The sequence below is a fragment of the Cinclus cinclus genome, chromosome 6 (genome assembly GCF_963662255.1).
Source record: "Cinclus cinclus chromosome 6, bCinCin1.1, whole genome shotgun sequence".
In the NCBI taxonomy this organism is placed as follows: Eukaryota; Metazoa; Chordata; class Aves; order Passeriformes; family Cinclidae; genus Cinclus; species Cinclus cinclus.
The window spans coordinates 6,709,517-6,729,406 of NC_085051.1; the positions used below are offsets into that span (position 1 = coordinate 6,709,517).

Below are 19,890 nucleotides of genomic sequence, written 5' to 3' on the forward strand. Positions count from 1 at the left end.
ACAAATTTTGCAGATAATTCTGATCCTGGCAGCAACCAGATCCATCCTAGAGAGCATTCCATAGACATCTGGCATCAATCTTTCTCCCTTCAGTTGCATTTTCTTAAGCTTCCTAACCTGGTCATAATGGTATTCCTTAGCCCTGAAACAAACCCTGAGTTTGTGTGGCTGTCCTGGCTCCGTCCAGCACAGGGTTAATTTTTGCAGTAGCCAGGCGAGAGCATAGCTGGGACATGGTGATTATTCTACAGCACTCACACCTCTGCAGGAGGCAGGAGAAGGGACTCTCTTCCAAGGAGGAAGAGTTCCTTATGGTCAAGAAAATGTGGAGGAGGGAACCATCTGGTACCATCTATTATCAGGAATGTGTAAATAATTTCTTTTCCTGTATCTTTTGTTAATAATATTGTTGCTGTTACTGTTCATTTTCTTATCTCGTCACTCTTTCCAGTAAATTGTTCTTATCTACACCCACCATCTTCACCTTTTGTGCCTCTAATTCTGAACTCCATTCCACCACAGTGGGAAGGGGGAAGCAAAGGAGGAGTGAGAGCAAGATGTGATTTGAAAGAGTCTTGGTGGGGGCTTACTGAACTGGGGAGTACCATTCATAAACCATGACAGCCTTAATTTATCCACCCTTTATTCTGTACCACTTATGTCCCACCCAGATCCTACACCATTCCAACAACATAAATAGACACAATCACAGGTATCATTTCCGTAGTCAATGGCCATCCCTCCAAGATGTCTGCTGAGTTCATTTAGACTATGACTGTGGGTTCTATCTGCCCTAGATGTCTCCCAGGACAGGAGGGCTGCTGGCTGGTTGCTGCACAGGAGCTCAGGATTGGTGTACCTGGAGCAGTCCCTACTCACTGTCCATGGCAGTTATGACAAACAGAGACAGCAGCATGCAGCAGCCAACATTATATATACAGCTCAACATTACAGACTGTTCTTACCCAAAAATCAAATCCCCTTGAGGCACACATCGTGTTTCCCTGTCTCCCTGCATTACCCACCAAGTGGACCCCAGTCCTCGAGCAAAAACAATTCCATGAAGGGGTTTGCCTTTGCTTGAGTTGCTCCTCTCTGGAGTCACCAACAGCATTCTTCTTGCAAACACCATCACTATACCAGAGTCCTGTAGCTGTTCAGGGACAAGCTCACAAAACACTGGAGCAGAGAGCTTCTCTGAATACCAGCCCATTTTCTCCCACATTCCATGACACTCATGATTATTCTCCCTCAGGGCAGATCTCTGAATGACCCTCCCAGAAATCTCTGTCCTGGCTCTAAACATGGTACTGTAGAGCATACTGAGAAAACACAACAGACACAGCAACAAGAACATGCTTTCTTTAAAGTCCAAAGAAAATTTAAAATTCCCAAAACATGTTTTAACAGGCCTGAAGGAAGAAAAGGAGCTGAAAAGCCACGGAAAATCATCCTCCTCTCTTTACACAATAGATTAGATATGATTATTAACTGCCTCCCCACAGAAAAACCCAAGGTAAGGGTAGGAGAACAACACAGAACACACATCCAAAATAACCCTCATAGCCCTTAATGTTATCAAGTCATAAGCAGATACCACACGGATCAGCAACAAGGTAATCCTGATCCCTCTGCCTGCCCTGAAATGCCCATTGTGAGGGGCACATCAGGGCACAGACAGGGGGTTAGGCACCACACTCCCACGGACAAGCCAGGCAACACTGCGGCCAGTGCTCCCTACCTAACACCACAGGTCCATAGAGTGACTAAGTTATCAACCCACTCTGGCTCTGTTGCTATCTCCACCCTTTGTGCCACCAATTAAGGTTTAGGAATGGTACTCCCCAGTTCAGTATCCCCACCAAGACCCTCCCAAACCACAGGCCATTCTCTGTCCATCTCCCGTCCTCTACCCCTCCCCGCTGTGGCAGGATGGAGTTGAGAACTGGAGGCACAAAAGGTGAACATCACAGGTATGGACAGGCACAATTTACTGGAAAGAGAGATGAGAAGAAAATGAACAGTAACAATAACAAAAGGCGTAAGGAAAAAATTATTCACGCAACAAACCTGCTTCTCCTTACACACATCTGCATGGCTACAACACACATACAAAAATGATAATTCTTTTTTAATGCTCTTATTTCCCTGCAGATCTCTGTTTACATTAAGGAAAATATATCTATTTCTTTATATGCTAAAACAGTGAAACAAATTGCTCTGAAAAAGAATGGGAAATCCTGCTGAGCATATAAATATTCAGAGATGTGTACTTTTTACAAACTGGCAAAGTCCCAAGATTTTGCAATGAGTAACGTAAACTCTCAAGCAGGATTTTAAAAACCACAACCAATTATATTTCTGCCCTGAAGAAAGTTAGTAAAATATTCAAGCACACATAAAGCAAAGTAAGGCACTTGTCGACTTTCATTACGATCAATAAAAATGGTCAGCTCATTAGCATATCATTAGCTACCCTGCTGTTTCCAAAGTTGTAACACATAGAAATATTAATTTACAAACATAAAATATCCCAGATTTCTGAGGCTCTGACGGCCTGCATAAAGTAAGAATTTAAGACAGACGACTCCAATATAACTTCTTCCTTTCCCCATGTAGCTATAAACATATGTTTACCATCTGTGGAATAGTGGGAAGCAGCTGAGGTAAAGAACCAACAGCTGTAGAATAAAATAATACTATCAATTTCACTTCACAGTGACAGTTCAGCTACTGGAGGATGAAATGCACTGTAGGTTCAGAGCTATCCTCAGACTATCATCTAAGTCAAAAGCATAATCGTCCTAGCTTGTTGGAAATCTGGGGACTTTGAGGAAACATCCTCAGAACATGCAACTTGCAAAATTGTCTTGGGACCTGACAGCTTCCCATGGAAACCAAGTGGGTGGTAAATCACCTTGGCAACAAATCCATGCCCAGATTGAGGATAGGCAGATTGGCCTGTTGCTGCTCTATGGATTCCTTCCACAGATAAACACCCGTGCTGTGCCTTGTTATCCAAAACTGGAATAAATATCAGAAACTTTTACCTTGTAAACAAGCTGTTTACAAACTGTCCAAACTTCCTACCATTTCATGCATATCCTACTTCATGAGTCTAAGACAACTGATTGGAAGTGCCTTGTTTACTATTTATTACTTTCCTCCTTCATGTGCCATTTCACATCAGCTTACCTTAAAGAAACCATGTTTCCTGTTTCTCTGTCCGAGCCATAAATTGCTTTCAGGTGTCAAATTCGTTTCTGGGGGATCAATGACACGTTCATAAATTCTGTAGAGGAAAGATATTTCATTTACTTGAATATTCTCTTTCCTCTAAAAACTACTTTGACAAAATCAGGTAACAATAAAAGATGGAAAATCAAACCAAAAATAAAGCCGCAAAAAATATTCATTAAACACAGTATTTATCATTGTTTATGGTGAAGAAAGTATATTAAAACTTTAAAATAAGTAAGAAAAAATTTAAATCACAACTATATGAAGACTCCATAACATTGAAACTCTCCTTGTGCAGCTATGCAGCACTAAAAAAATACAGTGCCAGAACCCACCACAGTAAGGAAAAATATAAAATAGGACCATATTAATCTAAGAATGTCTTTCAAAATCTATCCTAGAGAAAAAGTGCCATCACACACAAGATCCAACCAAATCCAACAACCCCTTGGGGCTTTCAGACCGGTTAGAATTTTGAATAGACTTCACAAAAGAACTTTATGCTGTTCTACTCCCTTCTTCTTTTCCCCCCTCTACATTTGTGTCATTCATCCTTGCACGTGGACCTTTCTCCCCTTGTTATTGGATTTGCTCAGGTGGGTGCTCAGGTGTGGTGCCTCTACTGCACATCCACCTTGTGTCTGTCACTAGAACAGGTCTGGCACAGAATGGGACCTCTTCATATATGCCTGGTATCTAACAGTGACAGCAAGTAACACGGGGTCCGCAAGGTACCTTTAGGTACTGCATAAACTTGCACATGACTGCAGTAATCTGCATACCTAATTTCCAAAACTAACTCGTGAAAAATTGCTGTAACACAATCTTTAAACTAACAAAGTATTTGGAGTTCTAAAAAGGTTTTGCTTGGGGTTTTGTTTGTTTATTTTTAGAAAAGCTGTAATGAAGTTTCCATAACAACTTTTCCAGGAACATGCTACAATGATATCATCATTTCAGAACATGAAATATTCAAGGCCAGAGTTACTAACCCTGGCTTCTCATATTGCCATGTCACATCAGAGGGAGCCGTGACCTTCCTGCTTCATAACAAAAACAGCATGCTTAATAAGGATTGTGGAGGAGATGATGAAATCTATTTCTATTACTGTCCAGTTTACAGAGAATATGCATTGCTGAGTAATCACAGCAATCACAAGAGAAGACTCTGAGTCTGCCAAGACCCCTAACTTAAAGAGGTGAAATTATCTGTGGTCAAATTATTTTTCCTTCTTTAAAGCTATGGCTTTAAAGCAAACATGAAAAAATAACACCAAAGAAAAACAGAAGCCAATTAACCGAACTTATCTTCACAATTACACTCCACATGTTTCTACCAGAGGATCACTAAGTGCAATCAGTGATTTTTTTATGTTGCAAATTGCCATGAGTACTGGGTTTGTACTGCAAGGAGGAGACTACAAGGGTGGCTTCTGTGAGAAGCTGCTAGGAACATCCTCCATGTCTGCCAGAGCCAGTGCCAACTGACTCCAGGATGGATCTGGCACTGGCCAAGGCTGAGTCCATCACTCATAGTGGCAGCACCTTTGGAATAACGTTTCTGAGAAGAGGGAAAAGTCACTGAGCAACAGCAATTCCATCTAGGGAGAGGACTGAGAACATGTGAGAGGAACAGCTCTGCAGACTCCCAGGTCAGTGCAGGAGGGGGAGAAGATGATCCAGCAGGGGAGCAGAGATTCCATGGGGAAGCAGGTGTTCCCCTGGAGGTCCATTCCCCAGCCCCCTGTGCCATCTGTGGTGACAAGGCAGAGAAAGATCAGGAGTGAAATAAGCACAGGAAGAAGAAAAGGGTAGGTGGAAGGTATTTGGTTCTACTTCTCATTACCTTACTCTGATTTAACTGATGACAAATTAAACTAATTTTCCCAAGTAGTCTGTTTTGCCCTCAGCTATTAGGGGCAAGTGATCTCTTCCTGCCCTTATCTAGATCCACAAACCTTTCATTATTTTCTTTTCTCCCTTGCCCAGTTGAGGAAGGGAGTAATGGAGTGGCTTTGCTGGGCACCTGGTGTCCACCAACCAAGGTCAAATTCACCATGCCACACTACTGGAAAATACAGTTATTTCCAGAGACCTAGAATAACATCCCAGTATTAAAGAACTTCTAGAAAGATCTATAAAGTTATGTCAAAGTACAGAGTCCTATATCCCACCCACTTTGGCTTATCAAAAAAGGGAGTAAACCATTTGTCAAGATGAAATAGAAGCAACTCATAAAACTGAAGGCTAACACTACTGTTTTCTTAAAGAAAAAACTAGAAAAATCTCAAACCTAAGAGCAAAACAGTTATACAAAAATTACAGCTCATGAATGAGAGTACAGTAGTCAGAAGACTTCTTGTAATACTCATAATTTCATTGCTAAAGTTTATTATAATAATCATCAGCCCTAACTCATCACATTTCATGCACATGATACATTCAAGCTCAAAGAAATCTTTCCACTATTTAATTAGGTTTATCTGTAAAATTACCATGCTGACATGTTTTACCCATCCAAACAGCAAAACAAGACTATACTCTCTTAAAACAGGTTTTGAGAATTACAGGATTTTTGCATGCACTGTTTCTACCAATATTTTAAAGTTTAAATAGAGGCCTTCTGTCATACCTTATGCAAAACTCAACTATAGAAATGCAAAACCACCGCAAAATACTGAACAAGAAACAAAGAATTGATATGGTCCTTGAGCGTGAGCTCCTGAGAGCATGTGCACTAAACTGCTCTATCATATTAGGAATTTATCTTTCCATATACAGCACAGCTTTATTCATGATTTTGGTTAATAATGCCCTCACTGGAAAATGTTTCATCTCCTGAAAAGACTAATCGATATCCAATAAAGAACTGCAATTCTCCTAATATATAAAATCCCAGTGCTGACCAGGTTCAAAACCATTACTTATTGAAGAATATTTGACTTTTATTTATCTGCCCTAGTTAGTGTTGATAAAAGAACTCTACAATATCTATCTGCAATTGCATATTAAAAAAAAAAAATACCAGACAAAATCTGACATTGCTATATGACAGTTCAACAACAGCAAGTTAGGAAGATAAATTAGAGACAGGCTAATATGGCTTGTCTTTTCTGATGATTTAACACTCTTTCAACCAATGTGGGCAGGGTTTCAGTCACCTTCTTTACAGTCTCTTCACAAAGTGCCATCCTTAAGACATAGAAGCTCAAGATTCCCCATATTCCTCTACTGTTCTACTCTAATTCAAGTCACATTTATGAAGCAGGCATTTACCTTAAATTAAGGGGTTCATTGAGGTTAGCTTGTGCCTTATTCCACATATGTCGACAAAGCTGGTTTGTTTTCCTTAGATCTGCCTATGAATTAACAGGCTTAGAAGCCGAGAGAGGGCACGAGATGTAAACCACTCCTTGATTATCTTTTTATGCCAAAAGACATTTCGGTTGACACTATTTGATTTACAAATCAGATATTTCAATTTACTTTATTACTGTATACTGTTAAACAGCATCAGAAAAAAAAAAAAAGGTATGGCAAGTATACACAACATATTGCTACTCCTGTAAGCCCCTCTATGCTCTTGGGAAATGAAAAGGTGAAAAAGCACATCAGTTAAAAAAAAATTAAGCAAAGCAAAACAAAGAAACCCCAAGCAAACAAAACAAAACACCTACATTAAGTTTCCACATCACTCACTTTCCCATACCTGACTTTCTGGGCTGAGGCATGTCACCTTCTATGGCTTTATACCCGTGTCACCAATACTCTGTATTTGGCATATGAATACCTAAATTACACACTTCAGTTTATGAACTGCTGCTCTAGAGCTCCTTGGAGACCAGTTTCCAACACATTTGGCTTTGATACCAACACAGAGAAATGCACAACGCAATTCACAAGAAAAGGAATGCTCAGAAAGAGGACTCAGGGGAACTGTAGTCACTAAAACTGCTGCAGGCTGAACACCCCTCCAACACGGGGAGACCCAGGTCTGCAGGTTAATGGAAGCTCTACTACATACTTCGGGCTCTCAGATTTATGATTGCTGCATTCGCTTTCCAAGAGAAAGCTTGATTTGCCCCTACTTTATGCCAACATATTTCAAAGAAGTTAAACCATAAAACCAGGGTAATGGAACAATGAACCAATCCCCCGTCCTGAAATGTTCATGCTCAGAATACATTCAGCAACCACTGATCCATTTAGCAAAATACAGTGAGAAATACACCTGTTAATACATGTGTTAATCAACAAATACCCATTATATTCTTGTATCTATATCTCTACCCTATCTGCACACTTTGATATATTAAGTATTCTTGCGCAATCATCAGAATCACCCCTCTCAAGGACACATTTCAAACAGGTGTCTCTGCCACAGTGAAGACAATACGCAGAAAATAGAAAATCTATAAAATAATCAGTGGATTCTTGAAAGGAGGCATATCTAAAATACTTGCATCCTAATACACACACACACACTTCCTCTGCATAGAGGAAGGACTTCTCTAGAAGTTCTAGAAACTCTGTTGGACACGAAGACAGCTCCCTTCCATGTACTCAAAATAAATTATTTTTAGCCTCTTTGTAATGTGCAAGTATACAATGGTATAAATTAGATATATAATGGTATATATATAATACAGAATGGTAGAAAAGGGAAATACCCTCATACATGTGCAGACTGAAACACAGATTAACCAACATCACAAAGATGGAATCTCTGCCCAAGATCTAAGCCTTTTACTGGGCATGACTGAGGTTTACCTGCCTCACATACTGGGTCACGCTCCCTCTGGAAAAAACGTGACATGGAATTGTCTCTTGCAGTGAAGATGATTTCTTACACACAACCTTTATAAGCAAAAGTTAACACTTGAAGAGTATTTCAACTTTTGTGGAGGTGCAGCTCTGCGTCATACATATAGTATTTCCCATGTCAGGCACATTTTTGAAATTGCTGAAATATTTAGCAGAATAGAAAATAAACTTTATGTCTGCTCACATTAGGATACATCAGCCAACACGGACTGATCAGGAGGTGCCACTGCCTAAAATTCTGAATTATAAAATGGACTGCAACTCAACAGTCACTACGAAGCAGCACACCAAATCGCGACACTTTAAAATTCTTCTGAGTCTAAAAATATGAGTAGGTTATTAAAATTGGAACATGCCTTCTGTTTGCAGACTGGATATGAAAACCCTGCAATTAGCTCAGTTGGTTAGAGCATGATGCTAAACAACACCAAAGTTGAGGGCTTGATCCTCGCATGGGCCATTCCCTTAAGAGCTGGACTCCAGTCCTTGTGGGTCCCTTTCAGCTCAGAATATTCTCTGAAATTTGTGAATATGCACAGCCTTGAACTGCATTAATCAGGCTTGAAATAGAGATTTAGACTGAGGGAATAAAAGCCCAGGAGTTCCTTTGTTTGGGGTCCCTCCTCAGAGGGAAGCTCTAAATTTCCATGCAGAGAACAGGTGTTGAATTCATCACGCTCAATTTTAAACATCTCAAAAGTTCATACCTACAGTGGAGCTAGTTCTCTAGACTCACTCACTTAATGAAGAGATGTAAGTGTTTCTAGGGTGTGATTCATCTTACAGTAAATGAATCACTCTCAAAAGGCCCCTCCAACAGCTGCACAGGAGCCCTTCCTGACATCAGGGTGAATCATCAAAACAGATTTTTGCAATTCAAAGCCTGCTGCTCAAAAATTACATTCTCCTGCAACCATTCATTACCCTGTATACATCCATCTGGATCTTCAGATCCTTTACGTATACTGAAGGGTATAGAAAAGTTCTGTACATGGCAGTCTTTGAAACAGCACTCTCAACTTCTGTAAACAAAGTCAGAGGTGAGAAGGAAGCTTCCTATGTTTTGCACCAATCTTTTTCCTAATCTATTTTGCAGAGGTGTTGAACACCTTTGACCCTAGCTATCATCTCCAACTGAGCCTGCAAAAACACAGTACACCTCTGGAATAGCCCACTGTATAAAAACAATCAGCTGCTTCAAAAAGTTTGTCCAACATTCTCTGAACCCACCTGCATATAGAAAATGACTGATTACATCTGTTCCTAGCTTTAAGATACAGTAATGGCCTTTGTCTTTATATCTATCCTTCCAAAGAGATTAGGAATTGATTTTAAAAATAAATACTACAATATCTTTATACAATTCCCTTTCAACCCATTTTCTATATGCTTCCCAATGAAAATGTGTCAATACCAATGTGACTAGATTTTCTTGATAGTGCTTACAGATAGGACGCATTATTGGACATGCATTCAGTTCTGGAGCAACTTTAACTGAATTATTCATTCACTTTCAAGTGTTTTGTTTCAGAAAAATAAACTTCCTGAGGGAAATTTTGATTTTTTTGGTGCTATCTCCTTTGCCATAGTATAGGAGGTTACAATCACTTAACAGAGGAAAGCAATTTAGATTAAAATCTTGGGGTATGAGGGAAGCTTTTTCTTATTAAATTTTGAATATACAATAGTAACTGCCAACCATTTAATCAAGTTATTGTTCAGCTTTGGAAAAAAAAAATAAGTGTCCAGTAATAGAATATGTTAGGTAGAAGACTCAAGAGTACATGCTCAGTTTATGTTGTCTTCAAGGTCTGTCACCCAAATTATTCCACTGATTTCCCTGTATAATCACAGAGCCAAAGTTAATGTACTTTATTTTCCACTTTAATTATTACAAATACAAATCTGGATTTGAAAATAAAATTCACCTAAATAATATTCAATTTTAAAAAAATCTCTTCATTCAAAAAACCTTAGAAGTAACTAACAAACAGGAAGAAACTACATAAATGCAAGTACAGATGGTCACGAGAGCACGTTTCACTGTCTGGTTTGGGGGTTTACTCTCCACACATCAATTGAGTAAGGGTGAATCCACACAGATCTTATCTGCCTGTGTGGGGCTTTCATTACAAAACATATTAGGCTCTTCGGTTTCCTACAAAGTTATCCACGAATTTTATCAGACTTTCTTAAGCACTAAACTAAAACAAATCATTATTATCGACCCAAAGTAGAGGACTGGACCCGTTATATGACACAGCAGTGGCCCCATGAAGGGCAGATATGCATCTGTCAGAGTTGCCTCTATGGCAACTTTTGTCTGGAGAACCTGAAGTCAATTCCAACACCTTTATAAACAAGGTCAATATTAAGAACTGTACTTGCAAATGACAAAACAGATACAAATGGTTCCTGACAACAACAGTAATAAAGAGTGTCTAAGTCCTAACAGGCTGTATACAAGGCTGCAATGTTTACCCATCTTCATATAACAAAATCAGCACTTTAGAAAGTGTGAAAAACCCAGAAAATAGGCTGAGTCAGACTCTAAGCAGAAATAGAAATTTGGCCATTTGCTTAGGATTGTCAAGAGTTATAGAGAAAAAAAATAAGCCAAACTATGAGGTCAACCGTATCTTACATGTGATGGATCTAGAGCAGGGCTTTTAGTGTCAAGACAGCTGGTTTGATATCCAAATAGTTATCATATTTCTCAGCTTTGGCAACTGCTGCTTTTGGCTAGGACAGAGATAACTTTCTTCAAAGCAGCTGGTATGGTGCCACGTGGATTTGTGACCAAAACAGCGTGGGTATCCCATGTGTGTTTTAGCTGATGGTCAGCAGTGCTTGCACAGTGTCAGGGACTTTTCTGCTCCTCAGAGAGGGGCTGGGGGCACGAGAACCTGGGAGGGGACACAGCCAGGACAGCAGATCCCAGCTGACCCAAGGGATTCCCCATGCCATATTACATCACACTTAGCAATACAAGCTGGGGGAAAATAGAAAGGGGATGGGGACGTTTGGAGTTGTGGCATTTGTCTTCCCAAGTAACCATGACGTGAGACAAAACCCTGCTTCTTCCAGGAAAACAGCTAAACACCTGCCAGCTGATGGAAGATGTGAATTAATTCTTTCTTTTGCTTTGCTTTACCTGTTAAACTGTCTTTATTTCAGCACACCTTTCCCCCCCTGCACCTTCATTCTTCCAAATCCCTTCCCCATCCCACCGCAGAGGCAGCAGCCGTGTGGTGCTCAGCTGCCTAACAGCACTAACCCACACAGTAACCTTGCTCTTTTAGGTAATGCTAAGCTCAACAGCATATGGTCCCTGACCCTGGCATTGCCCACAGAACTTGTACATAACCTACAGGTAGCAGAAGCACACGAGCAATGTACCTGTCAGAGGTCTAGGTGAAGATTATAATTTTTGCCACATTCAGCAGAATTTAAGGTGGTGTCTAGGTCAAAAGAATTCTTCTTCTGAAGTGAATGTCATCTACATATACAGACTGTTCTTACAAAAATCAATGTGCACAACTTCTATGGATTAATGTGAATTCAGGACTTCACACATCTTCATATAGAGCTGAGAGCTATATAGATGAAATGCTACTTTTCAAATAAATATCTGACTCCCCAAAGGTATTTTAGCATCTCTTTATCACTTGTGAGCAGCTACCACTATCTGGCAACCACAGTACAAACCACAAAGCAGAAGGGTTTTATGATGCACACAAGTATCCACTACAGTCAAGGAGACAAACATACTTATAAATGAGGACAATACTAAAACTCACAGGATCCCTAAAGGACACCCTTTAACCTCAGCAAGCTTTGAAGCTCAGGTTCTAAACCAGAACACTGAATAAAGCAAACTGTTAACAAGAAAGCTAAAAGCACAGCACACTCATTTGTTACCATACCAAGTATCATACCAAAAGCCCATCTCAGATGAACCAAATGTTCAGAGTACACCCCAGATGCAAAATATCATCAAACCAAGTCTGAGCAATTAAAAGCAGATTCTAGAAATAAGAGGAAGAAATTAATTCAATGGGTTCTTTCAAGATATAAAAAGAAGAAAAGCTCCTCTCCCACAAATTAAACAAGAAACCCTTAAAGCAAGATACATCTGAGATAAAAAACCTGTATTAGAATATCTACGAAACAAGTAGCAGCCAATTAAGCCTATCTTACAATCAGAAAGCAGAAGAGGAATAATGTGCATCAAAATGTGCACAAAAAAAGGTCTTGCAGCAAAACAAGCCCCAAAATAAAATGCTATCAGAACAAAGAGGTAAAACCATGATTAAATGGCTTATGCCATCTCTATTTTGTCATGAATTAAAAAAAATTAATATTGCTTTTGGGGTTTGTCACAAGGTGCTCATTGAGTAAGACCTGGCAGTTCTGAAACTTTGCTTCTATTCCATCTGCCTGCCACATAAAGGGATGTGCTGGTCCCTGGCCCAAGACTGCAGCACACAGATGTTCACTCTGTTACAGAAGAACCTGAGGCAGGATAAGCTTTTACAATTTTGGAACAGCCCCTCTTCACAAAATATGTGCAGCCTTTGTCTCACGCTCCTCTCAAGCCCCAAGTTGATTTATCTTGTACATTAAGAGAGGTGCAATTGTGAGAAGAACAAGACTTCTGATTTCAACTCTTTCTGCACTGCTACAAAAGATAAACTTAAAATTCAGTCAGCCACAAGAAACCTTTCTACTAAACAGTTTCTTCCCCCCTTCCAAAAACACATCTGCTGGGAAGTTAATTGCTTTACAGGATATCTTGTCAAAGGATCATCTCATCAAGCGGTTCATGTCATCACTAGAGGATTTGTATGTAATAATAAAATAACCTCATCCATATTCCAGAGCCAATTTGCTGCAGTGATGGAAGGCAAGAGCAGGCTGAGAATTGCAGGCTTTGCCTTTGCTGCCACACTCGTGCCAGGGCCTGCTCCTGGTGATGTCTCAGCACTGTGCAAAGGTACCCAGCTCTCCGGGGAGCTGCCACTCCTCCTCCCCATCAGCCACTATCTCTGTAACACTAATTCCATGGCCTCATTCCCTGTTCCCCAGTTCTTCCTGCAGGTACATCCGATAACCCACATCTCTCCTTCCCCACAGTATTTTCCAACTGTCCAGTTTAGTCTTGGTTGTTTGAAAGATAACATTACACCCTCTCCACAAAAAACTAATTGGCCATGACTGGGGAGGTGTATGAAACAGACAGTAAACACAGAACAAGCCATTATATTGGTTCTAAAATTGAATTTAGATGGAAACTGCCAGCAGACAGGCAGAAAAGCACTCTGCAGGGACAGCATATTTCTCACAACATCTGACACACTGAGGAGATGAAAGCATGGTTCTGCTCAAGTCAATGAGAGTTCTCACTGCAGATTGCACTGGGCTGTCCCCCAGGGATATTTCACGGCACATCTTTCAGGTAACTTTAATATAAGGAGCTGGTGTGACACAGAAAAATTCAGCTTGGGCTGAAAGTCCAAGTTGCCTTAGTTGGCACAGTGGTAGTTATTTGCTTTCACTATTGATGTGTTGAAGAAACTAAAATTGCAGCCCAATTAAGTAATGCAGTTTCCACTGATGCTTTCATTTACTGCCTGGTCTCAGATACAAGGACAAGCAAGATACAAGGACAAGCAATTGCATGCTACCTTACCCCTGTGCCTAGGATCAAACTACCATCTTCCTTCTTACTGCTTCTTTGATGTATCATTCCACTAGTAATACAGATCACAACAAGGATTTAAAATCATTAAAATACTTGAAGTGGAAGCAGCTGCTAATATCTGAATTTTTTCCCCATTAAAAAAAAAAAAAAAACCACACCATCAAAAAAGCTACAGCACCCAGCTCACTAAACACTTATCTGTGTAGAAATGGGAGTATTCCTCACCTTGCAGAAACACCTCATCTTCTGAAGCATGAGACTGGACCGCCTTTGCCGTTCCCTCAACTGGCACATTTGGCAAGCAGCTCATATGCACGGCACTGAACCAGGAACTCTGCTGTCCCCACAGTCAGCACTGAGCTACTTGACCCCCTAACATACTGCAGGACCATCCAAACACCACAGAGACCTGGCTGGTCCTGCTCACACACCACTGCTGCAGTGAGACCCATGCTACCCCAGAGCCTCACTCAGGTGTTTCAAGACTTGACACCTTCCACCTCTGAGCACCCCATGTGCCTCCAGCTCCTCACACCCAAAATGTGACTGAACCTGAACCACTGCTCTTAAGAGTGCTGTCAGTTTTCTGTCACCAATTTGTGAAATAATGAGAACTGCTAGGTTTTGGGGTATTAAGAAATGCCATCAAGCAGTCTCTACCTCCCTGCAGCCAATCTGAGGATTTTGTAAAGATCGGATTCCTCAAATAATTACCTTCTAGGTAACCCTGCTAAACTGCCAAAGAAAGATACCTCAAGTACTAAACCACTTCACAGAACTCTGGACTGGTTTCACAGATCTCAGTAGTCTCAGCCCTGTTTGCTCAATCATCCTCTCAAGCCCCACCACACTCAGGAGGTTTCAGATTTTTTGCGAAGGCTCTGTACTATTTGCTCCATGAAGACTCAGGTTTCAAGTCTGCTGTTGAATAATTTGGAGGGGTTCTCACCTGCTCTTTGGCAAAGATCTAATGTTTTTGCACAAATATTTAACTGGTATTATGCTATCATTTTCTTAATTCAGCTCCAGTACCCTATGTGACTTGTAGTTCTAAACTCAAGCTAACCACTTCAAATGGAAGAGTTCATTTATTCCTTAGATCTCAGTTAATCTGCCTGGCAGGAGCAAGATAATTGTTTTTACAATCTGAAAGGAAAAAGCTCAAAACATTTGCTTTATCTGGCTGACTCTTAAATTACTATGACCACCTCTCTGTCCATATGACCCCCACATCAACAAATAAAAAGAAAATAGAGCCAAATAACAGGAGACTTCTGAAAAAATAAATCATAGGAAAAATATCCAGATACATTTCAAACTATGCAAGCTAAATGTTCAGAGACTGCTCTTGTAACTAACCACACCATTTCAAAGATGTGTTTCTTTCAACATTAAAAAAATGTATACAGGTATATGGGACCAATATAGAAACAGTTGACAATTTGTTAATACAGATAGTCACACACTTCTGGGAATTACTAAACCATCTGAGGCCATGGGAAAGCATAACACAATATTCCTGTCCTGTTGAAGCTGTCAACCAGTTTACCAATGTTTATAATTCACCAGAAAACACCAAAAGTCCTCAGTTCTGACTGGGAGGGAAGGACCAAAACCATTGTTGAGTCTATATTCAGCAGTAATTGGGCTTTGCAGGTACCAAACTCTGGCTCCACAGCTCCCTAAAACTCTCCCAAGTTCCTATGGATGACCCTTAACCAAACTCCCAGCAAATGACTTCTGCTCCTCTTGGACAGCACCTGGACCAGCTCCCGAAAGGAGCCCAAAGCACATGGAGATTCCATGCTGATCAGGAGCTATGTGAGGCCTCTCTGCTGAAGCTCAGTGCCCAGGTACCTGTACAAGTGATTTCTGCCTTCTGGGGGTGGTCAAAGGGTCTAAGGCAGACACAGATATGGATTGTTACCATTCTCTCCTCTAGTACTTTTTCAGCGCTTTCATAAATACTCACGCATTCTCACAATTTTCTCAATGCAGTATACGAAGGAGTTAAAATTATCTTTTGGGGGATAAAAAAAATAAATTTTCATCGTAATTAGGGACTGGATTAAAACATACCATTCAGTCTTTGGTCACACCCATTCAGCTGATGCATTAGCTGTTCAGTGAAAAACACTGGCTATTTAAAAGCTTCTTTAAAAAGAAAATAATGCTGACTGTATCCTCAACATTTCCTTGCAGTTAACTGCAGTAACTGTAATGATAGAGACTGATGGCAGCTGATGTGGATGCCAGCTGGAGATCTCTCTCACACTAAACGTTTTGCAGCCTTTCTGCCAAACAAAAGGGAATTCTGGTAGGTGACAATTAACTTCCAGTCCACAATGCCACAGATATGAAGCTGGGTGCACCCATGATGCATAATTACAGCACTCTACCCAAGTAACCTTTTCTCTGACAGTTTCTGCTACAGCTTGGAGAGCAGAGAAGTAATCTGGGTCATAAACTCATATTCAAATAGCAAGACTAAATTACCTAGCTGCATAGCACTGCCACCACACCACTTTCCCTCTCAAGGGAAAGTGTTTTACAGTAACTAAAGCAACAAATCCCTCTTTTAAATACATCCCTTAACCTTCTTTAAATTTATTGCACTTTAATTAAAGTCATAGAACTTTGTTTAGATCAGTTGAAAACCTCAGGTTGGCAGCTGGAATATCTTACTTATAAAAACTCAGAGGTCTTGGATTCCCATATTTGGAGGATGTTACTTTTATTTATTTATTTTTCTAATTAAAAAGTTCTCACTGCTCATGCATTTTTTATTCCCTAATGCACTGTTCTAACATAAAAGAAGCAGACAACATGTTTTTTCAGTTGGAGACTACTTCCAAGCCTGCTCCAGTTTTATAATCTATTCTCTTATGCTCTTACCAGCCCCCTCCATCAAACAGCTAAGAGTATCCATCAGAACCACAGGCTGTTCACAGAAAAAGGCACTCCAGCATGCATTTCCACTGGAAGAACATTCATTTTTTCATCAAAGCACCCTTCTCTCCCTTCTATGCCCACAGAGTTCAAGTAAAGGAATATGCATTGTGTCTGAATAGGTGATTACCTTTGTAGCAATATGGTAAATAAAACAACACAAAAAACCCACACCTTCCAGGCTTACCCCTCCAGATTAATCAGCTACACTGAGAACAACTTGGAATTTCTACTTTGCAAATAGATTGTCAATAAATATATTTTGATACAGTACCTGCCACCTCCTAAATTGGAGGCTCCAAGCTATTCCCTAACTCTTCTCAACACCAGTAAACACAACATATTTCTGTGCTGTTACTGTCATCGGGGACAAGCATCCCAGTGGACAGTCAGGTGCCAAGGGAAACTGTTGGAGCAGACCTCTCGTTAACAGCAGAAATGAGCCAAGACACAGATTCCCATTTAACAATGTGGAAAGGGTCCTGGTTTATTCTTCTGTCTTGGGTTGCAATGCAGGATGTAACCAAAAGTATGTATTCTATCACCACCTGTTAAAACCAGGTAAGGCAGTGATATTTATCTTTTCCACAATCCATCCTTTCTGCAGGAAGATACCTTCTGTTAATGGGCCATTGAGTCCCACTGCATGGCTGATAAAATTACATCATCCCATCGGGAGATGCTCAACCCTGGGGGAGGAGCCAAGCATTTCCTACCTAAATAAAATCTGAGATTTAGAACACCACAGGCAGCCTTTTATCCACTGGATTCCCAGAGAAAGACCAGGCCCATCTTCATCACCACTGGACCTTCAGAAGAAACTACACCCTTCTCCAGGATCACTGCTTCAACAGAACCACATCTGTCACTACAGGAGGATGCAGCCAGCATTTAATGGGACTGCTACCAGCACCCTGACTGCCTGATGGGGTGTCAGGTTGTATTGTGACTCTGTCAGTGCTTTGGTTGTTTTTGTATTGCTGTACTTTCATTTTAATTTTCCTAGTAAAAGAACTGTTACTCCTATTTCCATATCTTTGCCTGAGAGCTCCTTAATTTCAAAGTTATAATAATTTGGAGGGAAGGGGTTTACATTTTCTATTTCAAGAGAGGCTTCTGCCTTCCTTAGCAGACACCTGTCTTTCAAGCTATGACATCTTTACAGATTTGCCATCCTGACTCTGACTACAGCAAGCTCCTACTGTAGAGTCCAGACTCTGACTGCTGGCTGTTTCCTGCTGGACCATGACTGCAAGTATTGGTTTGCAGACTGAATGCAGGCTTTCACCTAGCTCAGCTATGGCTGCAGGCTCTAACTCCATCAGACCCAGCCTGACAGCAGATCTCTCATAGCAGCAACTCTCTTTCCTTGTTTTGTTCTTCTTTGTGCCTCTCTGGACTGTTTCTTCTTCCTCAGGGCTCCTCTACCTCCTCAAGGTCCTCTTCCTCCAAGAGCCCCCTGACCAGCAAACTTACCCCTCTTATTACACTTATCTTTATTAGTCACAGCTGCAACCCATTAAGGGCAAGGCTGTTCCTCTTCTCTGGTAATTAGTACAACTGACTTATCAGGGGCAAGGCTGCCTGTAATCCCTTCTTCTACACCTACAGGAAACAATACAGATCCTACAGCTGAAACTGATTCAGGGAAGACAAACATCAAATCTTTTAGGGCTTGGGGTTGCAAATCTCCCTACAGCACAGGTATGAACAGAGGCCCAATCTGGGAAAAAGCACAGCAGAGTTTATTTGATCATGCATACATATATATAAATGACTATTAGCACTACTGGCTATTTAAGGACAATGACACAGTTGCCCTGCACCAACATCCACCAGAAAATCCCTGACAATCCCTTCTTGCCTAGAGCAGGGAGACACAGATCCTACCCAAAGCAGGAAAGTTAATTTCCATGTTACTTTGAGCACAGGTTTTACTTGTGCATCAGTAGTACATTTATAATTAATGCACTCTTTTCATTTTCTAAGCTTTCAGAACCTTACTAGAATGTTAAAAGCAAGTTAGCAAGTGCACCCATGGCTTCTCATGTCACTTTTCTGAGAGATATCCCTGGCTAGAGGCTACTATCTAGGCCTAGCACAAAAGCTCTTCAAGACAGAGAGTCCAGTAACATTCAACAGGTTTTCAGTCTGGACTTCAATACCTTTTTTCTTCCCATGAAGATGAGCTGAGAAATGTGGGGCTATTCAGCCTTGAGAAGGCTCTTTACTGAGATGACCTTCCAGCACTTAAAGGGGCCACAAGAGATCTGGAGAGGGACTTTGGACAAGGAAACAGTGTGGTAAGACAGGGGGAAATGGCTTCAAATCAAAGTGGGGTGAGTTCAGGACAGATAATAGGAAGAAGTTCTTCACTGTGAGGGAGGTGAGGCTCTGGCACAGGTTGCACAGAGAAGCTGTGGCTGCCCCATCCCTGGAAGTGTTCAGGTTGGACAAGGCTTGTAGCAAGCTGATGTTGTGGAAAGTGTCTCTGCCCATGGCAGGGAATTGGAACAAGATCATCTTTCAAGTCCCTTTCAACCTAAATCATTCTATGAATCCTGAGTCAGCAGCTCCAAGCTCTAACATCAAACTCAGCTACAATTCCCACTCCTTGTTCTTGAGAGAACTAAAGGAAGTCAGTAAGTTGCAGCAGGAGCTGACTTCAAAAGGACAGGTACCTGGGCAAATAAACCTCCTTCAATACCTATGCTTCCCCCTCCATATGACACCTCATTAGAACAGAGACAATGCACTGTTTTAAAGGTGATGCTTTAAAGCACTACAGGTATTTTGCTAGTTCCCAAGTACTTTTCCTGACCTACCCAGGTCTGAAAAACAACGCTGACTTTGAACTGAATCCACAAGATAATCAAGTACAAATGTCAAAGCAACTTTACAAATCAGAGTAATAGGGGTGATAGGGCTGGGAAGAGAATAAGTAGATTTGACTATCTGTTTACAAATTAAAAGCTTCTTCTCCAATGCTTTCTGATCAACTGCAGTTCTTGGCAGTCAGAGACTAGCTTTGGGTATCACAGTACTAATCCTGTAGCAAAACGAGGTTGTGACTGGGTATTTTTTCCCAATGCAAACACTTGCAATGCATTCTCAGGTACAGATTAACATTAGTAACACTGCATTCACAAGTTGTTTGCTCACAATAGCCTTCC

The 19,890-nt window shown here is 40.8% G+C and overlaps 1 protein-coding gene across 1 annotated transcript in view; it reads right to left on the bottom strand.

The window, feature by feature from the left end:
- NELL1 (neural EGFL like 1) overlaps positions 1-19,890 on the bottom strand; it is a 274,747-nt gene that overhangs the window by 212,844 nt on the left and 42,013 nt on the right. The window contains exon 5 of the mRNA XM_062494129.1: positions 3,196-3,292. Coding sequence (XP_062350113.1) covers positions 3,196-3,292 — 97 coding nt within the window. The remainder of the gene's footprint in view (positions 1-3,195; positions 3,293-19,890) is intronic.